This window comes from Perna viridis, chromosome 15, assembly GCF_037379345.1.
Source record: "Perna viridis isolate PV_CMFRI_1.1 ecotype Kerala chromosome 15, ASM3737934v1, whole genome shotgun sequence".
In the NCBI taxonomy this organism is placed as follows: Eukaryota; Metazoa; Mollusca; class Bivalvia; order Mytilida; family Mytilidae; genus Perna; species Perna viridis.
This window is the reverse complement of record NC_142459.1, coordinates 8,064,087-8,077,295: the sequence shown is the minus strand read 5'-3', so window position 1 is coordinate 8,077,295 and position 13,209 is coordinate 8,064,087. Positions and strand designations below refer to the sequence as shown.

The window sequence follows — 13,209 nt, the reverse complement described above, 5'->3', positions numbered from 1 at the left end:
CATGATAAAATGAACATGAAGTGATGATGAAATGGAAAAAGGGATGGGACACAAGGATAATGGGGTCGACAAATTTTGATTGCCTCAAGAAAAAGGGAGGAATGGGTAGGGTCGGGCAATTTAGCCTTCTGTGGCGGAGCGCAAAGGTTCCTACTCCTATCATCCACAGCAGGGTACTTCAACGTGCGAGGACTGTGGCATCTTTCCCAACATGGTCCACCACTATACTTTGCGGTCAGGTATTATAGCCTGACAACCCCAGCATGTAACATGCCAGGGGTACCCCATTCCACCACCTAGGGCACACATCCCAGTTGCTCTGCGGGCAGAGCGCCAAGCCCCCTGCTATGTTCCTGAGCACTATTTAATCGCCTTTTACAAGCTTACCGCTGATGCAGGCATATTCTTTTAACTACCGGACCTGCACGGGGCGTGTCAAGATTGTAGTAGTTAACATTTTCCATTCCGATAATCCTGATCGAACGTTACGTACATACGCTATTATCGACGAGCAAAGTAATTCTTCTTTGATTCGAAGTGAAGGATATTTTTGGTGTACAAACTGAAATCAAATCGTACACACTTGGTAGCTGTGGGGGGACAAGTAACCATGAGCGGAAGATATATAGTGGAATCATTACATTCACATGGAAACATGGATCTTCCGACGCTTGTTGATTGTGATGATACCGAATAACCCGAGTGAAATAGCAACACCAGCAGTTGCAGCTAACTTTAGTCACTTAGTATCTATATCTCATCTTGTACCAGCTAATGATTCCTCACCAAAGATTCAGCTTCTCATCGGCCGCGACTTCATGCCTGCACACTACGTCTGGGATCAGTAAATCGGGAAACCACATGAGCCTTATGCTCAGAAACTTGTCCTCGGATAGATTATCGTTGGAAAAGCGCCTTATGCTCAGAAACTTGTCCTCGGGTAGGTTATCGTTGGAAAAGCGTGTTTTGACGGAGCTCATACCCCTACAAATGTTTGTTTGTTGGGGTTTAACGCCCGAGCAGCAATATTTCAGCTATATTCAGGCGATGAACATGAAAGGGATGATAAAATGAACATGAAATGATGATGAAATGAAGAAGGGATGGGACACAAGAACGATAAATTTTGATTGCCACAAGTTAAAAGGGATGGAGGGGAAGAGTCGGACAATTTAACCTTCTGTGGCGGAGCACAAAGGTTCCTACTCCTATCGAATACCAAACAGGGTACTTTAACGTGCGAGGAAGTGGCATTTTCCTCAACACGGTGCTCCACTATGGTTTGAGGTCAGGGTTTCTGTATTATAGCCTGACAACCCCAGCATGTAACACGCCAGGGGTACCCCATTCCACCACCTGGGCCACATATCCCAGTTGCTCTGTGGGCAGAGCGCCCTAGTCCCCGGCTAGGGTTCTGAGGACTATTTAATCGCCTTTTACAAGCTTAGTACTGATACTGGCCTATTTTTTTCACACCCGGACCCACATGGGATCTGAAATCGTTGGGTTAATTATGGATCAGTAAATGATAATTAGGTAGATTCAGGATTAAGATTAATGTTGTAAACATAGACTTTCTCCAATCGACCATGTGTTGATTGATCCCAGAATCACAGGGTTAAGATCTATGTGGTTTTATTTTTATAACATTTTATGACATTGTCCACTGTTGAACATTTCAATGGTTTAATTAATTGCTTTTGACAAAAAATATTTTGGTACGATTGAATTTGGAAAGTTAGCCATTGGTCAGAAGTAGAATATTTAATATTATATTTATTATTTGTGTGCGGAGTTTTGGTGTATTATGTTCTCTGCACATTTTGTATCTTCAGATAGCTAACCATCATGCTCCACTCTTGTAATATCGAGCGTTACTTATGTTATTTGTAAAATATTGAACCACCTATATAAGATCATATTAAACGATATATTTAGAACAGTAGATTAAATATTTGAAATAGCTCCTATTTATTATTTGGTTTGTTTGTTTGTTGGGGTTTAACGTCCGAGCAGCAAATTTCAGCTATATTCAGACGATGAACATGAAAGGATGATAAAATGAACATGAAATGAAAAAAAAAAGGATGGGACACAAAGATAATAGGGTCGACAAATTTTAATTGCCACTGGAAAAAGGGGAGATGGGTAAGGTCGGGCAATTTAGCCTCCTGTGGCGGAGCGCAAAGGTTCCTTCTATCGAATACCACAGCAGGGTTCTTTAACGTGCGAGGAACGTGACATCTTTCCCAACACTGTGCACCATTAGGTTTGCGGTCAGGTTTTCCGTATTATAACCTGACAACCCCAGCATGTAACACGCCAGGGGTACCCCATTCCACCACCTGGGGCACACATCCCAGTTGCTCTGTGGGCAGAGCGCCTAGCCCCCGGCTAGGTTTCTGAGCATTATTAGTCGCCTTTTACGACAAGCTTAGCGCTGCTACAGGCCTATTCTTTTAACACCCGGACCTGCACGGGGCTTGACTTTTCTGGACTTGTACTGTAATAGTTGAAGAACGTGTCCCCAGTTGTTTACATGGTGGAGAATCCCTAGTTATTTATGTGCCCGTATTAGATTTTATGTGTTGTTCTTATTAAATTTGATTTAATAAATATTTATTTGCATTTAGAATGTACAATTCCATTTCAGATTATTAACTAAACTTTGAATTTGCAGCCTCTATATGTATATACATGTACATGTATATTATCATACATATGTGTTCTTTTCTTGACAATTGTTTTATCATATTTCAGAATGATTATGATTATTTTATGATATGTAAATTAATCATTCTTATCTTTATTTCAGCAATCTAATTACTTTATTATTTTATGTCACATAGATAATTAATACTACATTTAATTGCAGGTAAACTTGGTCGTAGTTGACTGTTTGTTTGTTTGTTTGTTGGGGTTTAACGTCCGAGCAGCAATATTTCAGCTATATTCAGACAATGAATATGAAATGAATGATAAAATGAACATGAAATGAAAAATAAAGGATGGGTCACAAGGATAATAGGTCAACAAATTTTGATTGCCACTGGAAAAAGGGGATGGGTAAGGTAGGGCAATTTAACCTCCTGTGGCGGAGCGCAAAGGTTCCTACTCCTATAGAATACCACAGCAGGGTTCTTTAACGTGCGAGGAACGTGGCATCTTTCCCAACACGGTGCACCACTATGGTTTGCGATCAGGGTTTCCGTATTATAGCCTGACAACCCCAACATGTAACATGCCAGGGGTACCCCATTCCACCACCTGGGGCACACATCCCAGTTGCTCTGTGGGCAGAGCGCCTAGCCCCCGGCTAGGTTTCTGAGCACTATTTAGTCGCCTTTTACGACAAGCTTAGCGCTGCTGCAGGCCTATTCTTTTAAACACCCGGACCTGCACAGGGCAGTTGGGAATTTAATTATTAGAAGTAATTGTTGTGCTTCAACATCCCATTTTTGTGAGCGAACAAACGACGTCGTGTTCTCTTCTCTCAGTTTTTGAAATATTGAATTCCAAAATGTCCTCCCTTACAAAAAAAGCGAGAGACCTCTTTCAACGATACTGGCCCAAAGTCCGAATTTCCTCTGACCCTGCAACCCTCCTCTTTTTTTTATGTGGATATTGATATGTCGGGTTGGGGTAAGAACGATGTGCCATACACAAAGTTGGAGATTCAGTGGTACCGCGGAGTATCGCCCTTCACGCGCTTCGAACGACTTTATGTTAAAATTGTGTAGGTGATGCATACCTAGTTCGATTCGGGATTCATTTTCTTTATGCTGATGCAAGTTTTATCGGCTATTTGTCATCAAATCTCGGTAAAAAGAAGTTTGAAAGCCTTAACCCAGGATCAGCAGACATTAACTTTCGATTTCCAACTTTGAGTGACGCAAGCGAGATTTGGTCGTATGCAAATGAAATTCCGTCATGCACAGATGATCACATTAGATCAACAAACACTGCCTTCTTTGTGTGGCTAAACAAGCATGTGAACTGGAACAACATATGAAAACACATGGTTGGATCCAATTTACAATTACCTTTGGTTGAACTGTGCATTTTTTAGATGTGTAAAATATTACATGTGGCACCCCTTCCTTAGAATACCCTAATTCAACTGTTTACACTCAATTTTCGAGCAGGTTATTAAAATATCGGAAATGTATTGGGGTGTGTGTGTGTGTTGGGGAAGGGGGGCAGAAGGCAATCATATACATTTTCCACTAGATTTTAAATTGCTTCATATTTTTAAATAGCAGTTTATAAATTTGTTTTGAACTTATTTTTAATCTTCAATTGCTTAGATTCTTAATATATTGAAGTTTAACATAATGTTATTTCAATGTGAGATTTTAACTGCCAGTGTAACTTGTGATGAACTGGATGTGTGTATACCTGTTTCTTGCTTTTTGTTTTTTTTTATTGTGTTTCGATTCTATGGGGAAGAGGCCCCGTGCAGGTCCCGGTGTTAAAAGAATAGGCCTGCAGCAGCGCTAAGCTTGTCGAATAAGGCGACTAAATAGTGCTCAGAAACCTAGTCGGGGGCTAGGCGCTCTGCCCACAGAGCAACTGGGATGTGTGCCCCAGGTGGTGGAATGGGGTACCCCTGGCCTGTTACATGCTGGGGTTGTCAGGCTATAATACGGAAAACCTGACCGCAAACCATAGTGGTGCACCGTGTTGGGAAAGAAGCCACGTTCCTCGCACGTTAAAGAACCCTGCTGTGGTATTCGATAGGAGTAGGTACCTTTGCGCTCCGCCACAGGAGGCTAAATGTGCACCGTGTTGGGAAAGATGCCACGTTTCTCGCACGTTAAAGAACCCTGCTGTGGTATTCGATTGGAGTAGGAACCTTTGCACTCCGCCACAGGAGGCTAAATTGCCCGACCTTACCCATCCCCCCTTTTCCCAGTGGCAATCAAAATTTGTCGACCCTATTATCCTTGTGACCCATACTTTTTTTTTCATTTTATGTTCATTTTATCATCCATTTCATGTTCATTGTCTGAATATAGCTGAAATATTGCTGCTCGGACGTTAAACCCCAACAAACAAACAAACTAAATTGCCCTACCTTACCCATCCCCCCTTTTTCCAGTGGCAATCAAAATTTGTCGACCCTATTATCCTTGTGACCCATCCTTTTTTTTCATTTCATGTTCATTTTATCATCCATTTCATGTTCATTGTCTGAACATAGCTGAAATATTGCTGCTCGGACGTTAATTCCCAACAAACAAACAAACAAAATGTATGGGGAAGAGAGGGCTTAGGGAACCCAATTATATTAAGCTTGTGAAATGTTTTTTCTTTCACTACCAAACATCTCTGCATGGATTTATATATAGCATATTTAAGCTTTTTTTTTGTTTCATTATGTTCATGTCTGACTTTCTACTCAAAAATGTAGTACTTGCAACTACCTAAAGACCATTCAAATTCCTCTGATCCTGCAACTCTCCTCTTTTTTAATTAGTTATGAGTATGTTGAGTTGGGATACCAAATGAAAAGAGGGTCGCAGTTTCAGAGGAAATTCGACCTAAGTTAAATGTTAATATTATTTTCAGAAAAAAACAGCCACATCTCGGCATTTTATAAAAAAACCTATCAGTAATACATATACGTACTACCTCATATGAATGTATGTTTGATTCTTACAACTGAATACCAGTGTGGTTCTGTTAACTACATGTAAGTCCTAACAAGTTACCATAGATGAGGACATAAATTCCAAATTATACTCTTTGGTCACAAAAAAAGATATCTACATGTATTCACAGGTCTGAGTCCAAATTATCTCAAGTATTAATACGACCCCAAAAATTGTTCACTCGCATATTGGTTTGGATTTGTTGTGGTCATCTGGAGACACTTGGTTTTTGTGAAAATTTGAGTATTAGTTGGTTGATCTTTATAAATTTTACAACAAGGTTGCAAACTACAACAGGAAGGTTGGTATAGATTTTGGAGGTTAGAATTGGGGGCATAAATGGGTCCTAAAACAAGAAATTCATTGAATTAACAATACAACTCTAATAAAAGTATAGCAATGCCTATGATATTGCTTCACAATATTCTATACCACAATAAACAGACTTGGATTGGTTGTTTGGGTTATGACTTAAGCCAAGTAAGAATAAAGGGCCCTAAACAAGTATTTTTCCCCTTGATTCAAGAAATAAAGGGGAAAATTACTTGTTTATTTCTGGTTTGTTTGAAAAATTTTGTAGATGTCACATCAAAATCCTTGCCTGCGTTTTTCAATTAGATTTTAAATATCTTTTACAGTTTTTAAATTTTAAAGGAAGCCACGCCCTAACAATTTTTTTTAGATAATGAAGTACAAAGTGATCCATGAATGCACTCTAAAGCAGACCTTTATACTTGTATTGAATTTCAAAATGTGCAATATTGTGTCCAAATGATTTGTTGTGTCCATATTGTGTCCACACTTGCAGAGTTTAATTGACTGTGGTTGTATCATGCTGCATCTGGCAAAGCTTTTTATTTTAAGTTGAACACATTCTTGTATTGTAGGGTTTCGCATTTGCTTTCAATTTGTTTAATTGCTGAGGAGTTTTCTTCACCTATGTATGTTATGGTGAAAGTTGTAACATTCACATTAGTTAATTAAAAGTTTATTTGCAATTTACTTGACTACCTACATGTTTAAACAAAATGTTGCACTTGTCTCTATTACTATGTGTGTACTGGCATAGCAAAGACCCAGTCAGTTAAACCATGTCTATTGACACATTGTTCAATAATCCAAACAAAGAGGTGAAGAACTGCAAAATAAAAATAAGCCTACATGTAAAACAAAATTTAAATGCAAGTTGTCAAAATTACAAAATTAAAGTTTGCTAATTAACAGATTCGAAATACAAAAAGCCCTAAAATATTGCATAAATGTCAATCAAGCATACAACCACCACAAGATAGGATATACAAACAAAATAAAGGCATAAAAACAATAAATTTGACTCTGTAGCAAGGTTTGATAACGCGATGACTTGTATTGACAATATATGTGATGACCCGAATGGTTTTCCATAGTTGACAAAAATTCGACGAAAAGGAGGAGGGGGTATGAGCATTTCAAAAATCGAAAAATGGGCCAATTAGGCCAGGGAGCATTAAAAATACAACAAAAGGTACGTATGGGCCAGGTAAGAAACATAGAAAGTATTTATAACTGCGAAATCAATCGTTTTTGAGTGACCTAGAGGTCACGTTGCCTTTGTGTACAAGTTTCAGAAATTCTCTCTAAACGATCAATTGTCAACATAAAATGCATGAAAATAATATCTATAATACATGTAAAAACGTGCCCCGTCCAGGTCCGGGTGTCAAAAGAATAGGCCTGCAGCAGCGCTAAACTTGTCGTAAAAGGCGACTAAATAGTGCTCAGAAACCTAGCCGGGGGCTAGGCGCTCTGCCCACAGAGCAACTGGGATGTGTGCCCCAGGTGGTGGAATGGGGTACCCCTGGCATGTTACATGCTGGGGTTGTCAGGCTATAATACGGAAAACCTGACTGCAAACCATAGTGGTGCACCGTGTTGGGAAAGATGCCACGTTCATCGCACGTTAAAGAACCCTGCTGTGGTATTCGATCGGAGTAGGAACCTTTGCGCTCCGCCACAGGAGGCTAAATTGCTTATAAATCTAGTGGCAATCAAAATTTGTCGACCCTACTGTCCTTGTGTCCCATCCCTTTTTTTCATTTCATCAATTCATGTTCATTTTATCATCCGTTTCATGTTTATCGTCTGAATATAGCTGAAATGTTGCTTCTCGGACGTTAAACCCCAACAATCAATCAATCAATGTAAAAACGTAAAAAGATGCAAATTACATTGTGGCCGGCGTAAGCTAGAGGAATTTAGTGAGTACATTTGATGTAAACATTGCGTTTAAAAGTAACTGAAGTTCGATAACTACGAAAACTTTCCTATGGAGCGCAATGCAAACCATAAATAATTTAAATACGAAAAACATGAAAAATGCTATCATCAAATATAGAAAAATATCAATATGATTGACTGCTTAGGCATTGGTAGACAATTTAATTACGTTCTATATCAAATGTAATGTTATAACACAAATTCAACACTGTTCCAGCACACTCCCCGCATGATATCAATACCTTTGATATCATTACTAGAGCCCCGTGCAGGTCCCGGTGTTAAAAGAATAGGCCTGCAGCAGCGCTAAGCTTGTCGTAAAAGGCGACTAAATAGTGCTCAGAAACCTAGCCGGGGGCTAGGCGCTCTGCCCACAGAGCAACTGGGATGTGTGCCCCAGGTGGTGGAATGGGGTACCCCTGGCATGTTACATGCTGGGGTTGTCAGGCTATAATACGGAAAACCTGACCGCAAACCATAGTGGTGCACCGTGTTGGGAAAGATGCCACGTTCATCGCACGTTAAAGAACCCTGCTGTGGTATTCGATCGGAGTAGGAACCTTTGCGCTCCGCCACAGGAGGCTAAATTGCTTATAAATCTAGTGGCAATCAAAATTTGTCGACCCTACTGTCCTTGTGTCCCATCCCTTTTTTTCATTTCATCAATTCATGTTCATTTTATCATCCGTTTCATGTTTATCGTCTGAATATAGCTGAAATGTTGCTTCTCGGACGTTAAACCCCAACAATCAATCAATCAATGTAAAAACGTAAAAAGATGCAAATTACATTGTGGCCGGCGTAAGCTAGAGGAATTTAGTGAGTACACTTGATGTAAACATTGCGTTTAAAAGTAACTGAAGTTCGATAACTACGAAAACTTTCCTATGGAGCGCAATGCAAACCATAAATAATTTAAATACGAAAAACATGAAAAATGCTATCATCAAATATAGAAAAATATCAATATGATTGACTGCTTAGGCATTGGTAGACAATTTAATTACGTTCTATATCAAATGTAATGTTATAACACAAATTCAACACTGTTCCAGCACACTCCCCGCATGATATCAATACCTTTGATATCATTAATAGAGCCCCGTGCAGGTCCCGGTGTTAAAAGAATAGGCCTGCAGCAGCGCTAAGCTTGTCGTAAAAGGCGACTAAATAGTGCTCAGAAACCTAGCCGGGGGCTAGGCGCTCTGCCCACAGAGCAACTGGGATGTGTGCCCCAGGTGGTGGAATGGGGTACCCCTGGCGTGTTACATGCTGGGGTTGTCAGGCTATAATACGGAAAACCTGACCGCAAACCATAGTGATGCACCGTGTTGGGAAAGATGTCACGTTTCTCGCACGTTAAAGAACCCTGCTGTGGTATTCGATAGGAGTAGGAACCTTTGCGCTCCGCCACAGGAGGCTAAATTGCCCGACCTTACCCATCCCCCTTTTTCCAGTGGCAATCAAAATTTGTCGACCCTATTATTCTTGTGACCCATCCTTTTTTTCATTTCATGTTCATTTTATCATCCATTTCATGTTCATTGTCTGAATATAGCTGAAATATTGCTGCTCGGACGTTAAACCCCAACAAATAAACATCATTACTAGAAATTTAAATTCAATTGGGTATGAAACCAGTTCTAGTCTGAAACGAGAATCACTACTTCAGTTACAGGTCTTATGTACGACGTTGCCTTTCCTTCACGGATTACACGATTTCAAGTTTACGAACTTTATTGTCATTACTTGGGAATGCTCTAGTTACAAGTCCCATCGGCCATTCATTTCGTACAAGAGTTTCATCTCAAAGTAAAACAATGTCCCCTTCCGTAACATTTGGTGTGTCACTTGTTCATTTTCTTCTTGTTTGTAAACTAGACAAAAACTCTCGACGCCATTTTGTCCAAAACATACCCGAGAGTACCATTACACGTTTCCACTCAGCACGCAACAAGTCTTTGTGATCTAGTTTGCCTATGATGTCCGTAGGATCTGAAGATGTCTTCTGAGTCAGTAGAATTCCGGGGATAATACAAAAGGATCGTCCGTATCCGTCGAAACTGGAACAATTGGCCGGTGATTTATAATGCTACATACTTCGGCCATGAAAGTTACCAAAACATCGTGGGTTAGGAATTTGTGCTTGGATTCTAGGAGGATGGCGTCCAATATCCTTCGTGTCACACCTATAAGTCTTTCCCATGATCCTCCCATGTGTGAGGCATGGGGAGGATTAAAGAGCCACACAAAATGAGAATCGGTCAGATACGTCTTGACGTTGGTATCTTCGACGTTAATGGCATTAACATGGAGTGCTTCCGTCGCACCTACAAAGTTGGTACCACGGTCTGACCTGAATGTTGAAACTTTACCACGAATTGCTACGAAGCGTCTTAGAGTTAATGAATGCACTCGAAGAAGGTTCTGCGACAACCTCAATGTGAACCGCACGTGTTCCAAGGCAAGTGAAAAGAATGGTCCATCTCTTGTTGTTTGCGACTCCTCTGCGAGTTCTTCTGTGAACAACGGTCCATGGGCCGAAAGCATCCACACCAACATGTGTGAATGGAGGTGCGGGTTCGACTCGTTCCTTTGGAAGGTCTGCCATTTTCTGGAATTGTCTTGTTCCACGAAGTCTGCGACAGAGAAAACAATTATGGATAACCGATGACACAAGGCGCTTCATGCCGACGATCCAGTATCCTGAATAACGTAGGGCACCTTCGGTAAAATGTCTCTCTTGGTGTTTGACCTTAGCGTGTATATGTTGAACTAGAAGTCTCGTGACACGAGCTTTTCCGGGCAAGATCAACGGATTCTTTTCAATGCGAGCGATGCTTGCGTTTTTCGGTCGTTCTCCGATTCGGAGTAAACCTGCTTCATCTAAGAAGGGATCCAACGAAATCAAGCTACTTGACTTAGGGATTTTACATCCATCTCTAATACAATCGATTTCCGATTCATATGTTTCGTTCTGAACAACTTTCACTAAGAAAATTTCTGCTTGATTAAGAGAAGTCACAATGCTAACATTTGAGATTGAGTCCATTTGCTCTTGTTTAATTGTCCTAGAGTGTATCCATCTATGTAAGAAAGCCATTGGCCCCGTACAGGTCCGGGTGTTAAATGAATAGGCCTGCAGCAGCGCTAAGCTTGTCGTAAAAGGCGACTAAATAGTGCTCAGAAACCTAGCCGGGGGCTAGGGCGCTTTGCCCACAGAGCAACTGGGATGTGTGCCCCAGTTGGTGGAATGGGGTACCCCTGGCGTGTTACATGCTGGGGTTGTCAGGCTATAATACAGAAAACCTGACCGCAAACCATAGTGGTGCACCGTGTTGGGAAAGATGTAACGTTACTCGCACGTTAAAGAACCCTGCTGTTGTATTCGAAAGGAGTAGGAACCTTTATCCTTCGCCACAGGAGGCTAAATTCCCCGACCTTACCCATTCCCATAGGCCTATTCTTTTAACACCCGGATCTGTACGGGGCCTGAAATATTGCTGCTCGGATTTTAAACCCCAACAATCAACCAATGAAGAATAAATATTTCAGAGAAGTTGCAAGATATGGTAGAAATGTCACATTGTGTGTACCAGACGCCAATATAAAAACATACCGCCCTTAACGTAATGGAAATAATAGATATGGACAATGCAGGACCCAGCACATGTCCATTTGTACGACTTCACTGACATGATTAAAATTCATTGAATATACAAATTTTCAGCTAAAAGCACCTTTCTTTTGTAACCGATATAGCTGTACTTTCCATGGGTTATGAGTTTAAAATCTCTTTTATTTAGGCACTGTAAACAATTGCTTTCTTTGTAGTACGAATGTATCTGTCGAAGGTCAGTAACATTATCACTGTTTGCCTCGTTATCTTGACCTGTTATAAAGTGGTTGTGATAAAACAGCGAAAGCTGTGAAAAAAATTTAACTTAGCATACTTAAATCCTAGAAGCGGATTCTTGTACCTATATTTAGTCTGTGCTAATTTTGTTTAGTTAACTGTGAAAAAAATAGTGTTTTGTTTATGTTGTTAAGAAAAATTCTGTTTAATTGCTAATTTTAGAAACAGTCGTAAGTGTCATGGCTATATTAGCAAACTGTTGTTGATTTATTGTGGGGTTTAACGCCCGAGCAGCAATATTTCAACTATATTCAGGCAATGAACATGAAATGGATGATGTCGGAATGAAAAAAAAGGATGGGACACAAGAATATTAGGGTCGACAAATTTTGATGGCCACAAGATAAAGGGGAGGGATGGGTAAGGTCGGGCAATTTAGCCTCCTGTGGTGGAGCGCAAAGGTTCCTACTCCTATTGAATACTACAGCAGGGTTCTTTAACGAGGAACGTGGCATCTTTCCCAACACGGTATTCCACTATGGTTTGCGGTCTGGTTTTTCGTATGATAGCCTGACAACCCCAGCATGTAACACGCCAGGGGTACCCCATTCTACCACCTGGGGCACACATCCCAGTTGCTCTTTGGGCAAAGCGCCTAGCCCTCGGCTAGGTTTCTTAGCACTATTTAGTCGCCTTTTACGACAAGATTAGCGCTGCTGCAGGCCTATTCTTTTGACACCCGGACCTGCACGGGGCGTAAACTGTTGTAAAATGGATATTTATAGTAAATAGATGTTGATGTCATGACTATATTATATTTTGTTTGTTGGGTTTTAACGTCCGAGCAGCAATATTTCAGCTATATTATATTGGATTATATATATATATATATATATATATATATATCTATATATATATTGATTGTTGGGGTTTAATACCCGAGTAGCAATATTCCTAGCGATGAACATGAAAGGGATGAGACACAAGGATGATAGGGTCGACAAACTTAGATTACCACAAAATTAAAATGAGGGATGGGTAGGGTCGGGCAATGTAGCCTTCTGTGGCGTGATGATCAGACCGCAGACCATAGTGGTGCACCGTGTTCAGGAATGATGCCACGTTCTTCGCACGTTAAAGAACCCCTAGTCCCCGGCCATGGTTCTAAGCACTATTTTGTCGCCTTTTATCACAAGCTTAGCGCTGCTGTGGGCCTATTGACTACTGGGCCTGCACTTAAGAACGAACGACCCAATAATAATTTACATATAACAGCCTTTCTGATTGGTAGGTTCTATATTAACAAACCAGGTTATTGTTACTTTGACATCATCGACGTCCGCACTTTGCCATTCAAGTAATCTCAATAAAGTAACTTTATGAAAATAAAATAATCTTGTATTAATTTTTGGAATGTCATCAATTAGAAGGTTTTTTTATAAG

General features: G+C 40.4%; 1 protein-coding gene across 1 annotated transcript; it reads right to left on the bottom strand.

The window, feature by feature from the left end:
• Nucleotides 1–10,281: 10,281 nt before the first annotated feature.
• Nucleotides 10,282–11,013, bottom strand: LOC148596794 (uncharacterized). Its single transcript, XM_088564324.1, has one exon. The coding sequence runs from the start codon at nucleotides 11,011–11,013 to the stop codon at nucleotides 10,282–10,284; it is 732 nt and encodes a 243-aa protein (XP_088420450.1).
• Nucleotides 11,014–13,209: the final 2,196 nt, after the last annotated feature.

Excerpts from the sequence above, each read along its gene's own strand:
- LOC148596794 (XM_088564324.1), bottom strand. The coding sequence starts at position 11,013 with ATGGCTTTCTTACATAGATGGATACACTCTAGGACAATTAAACAAGAG.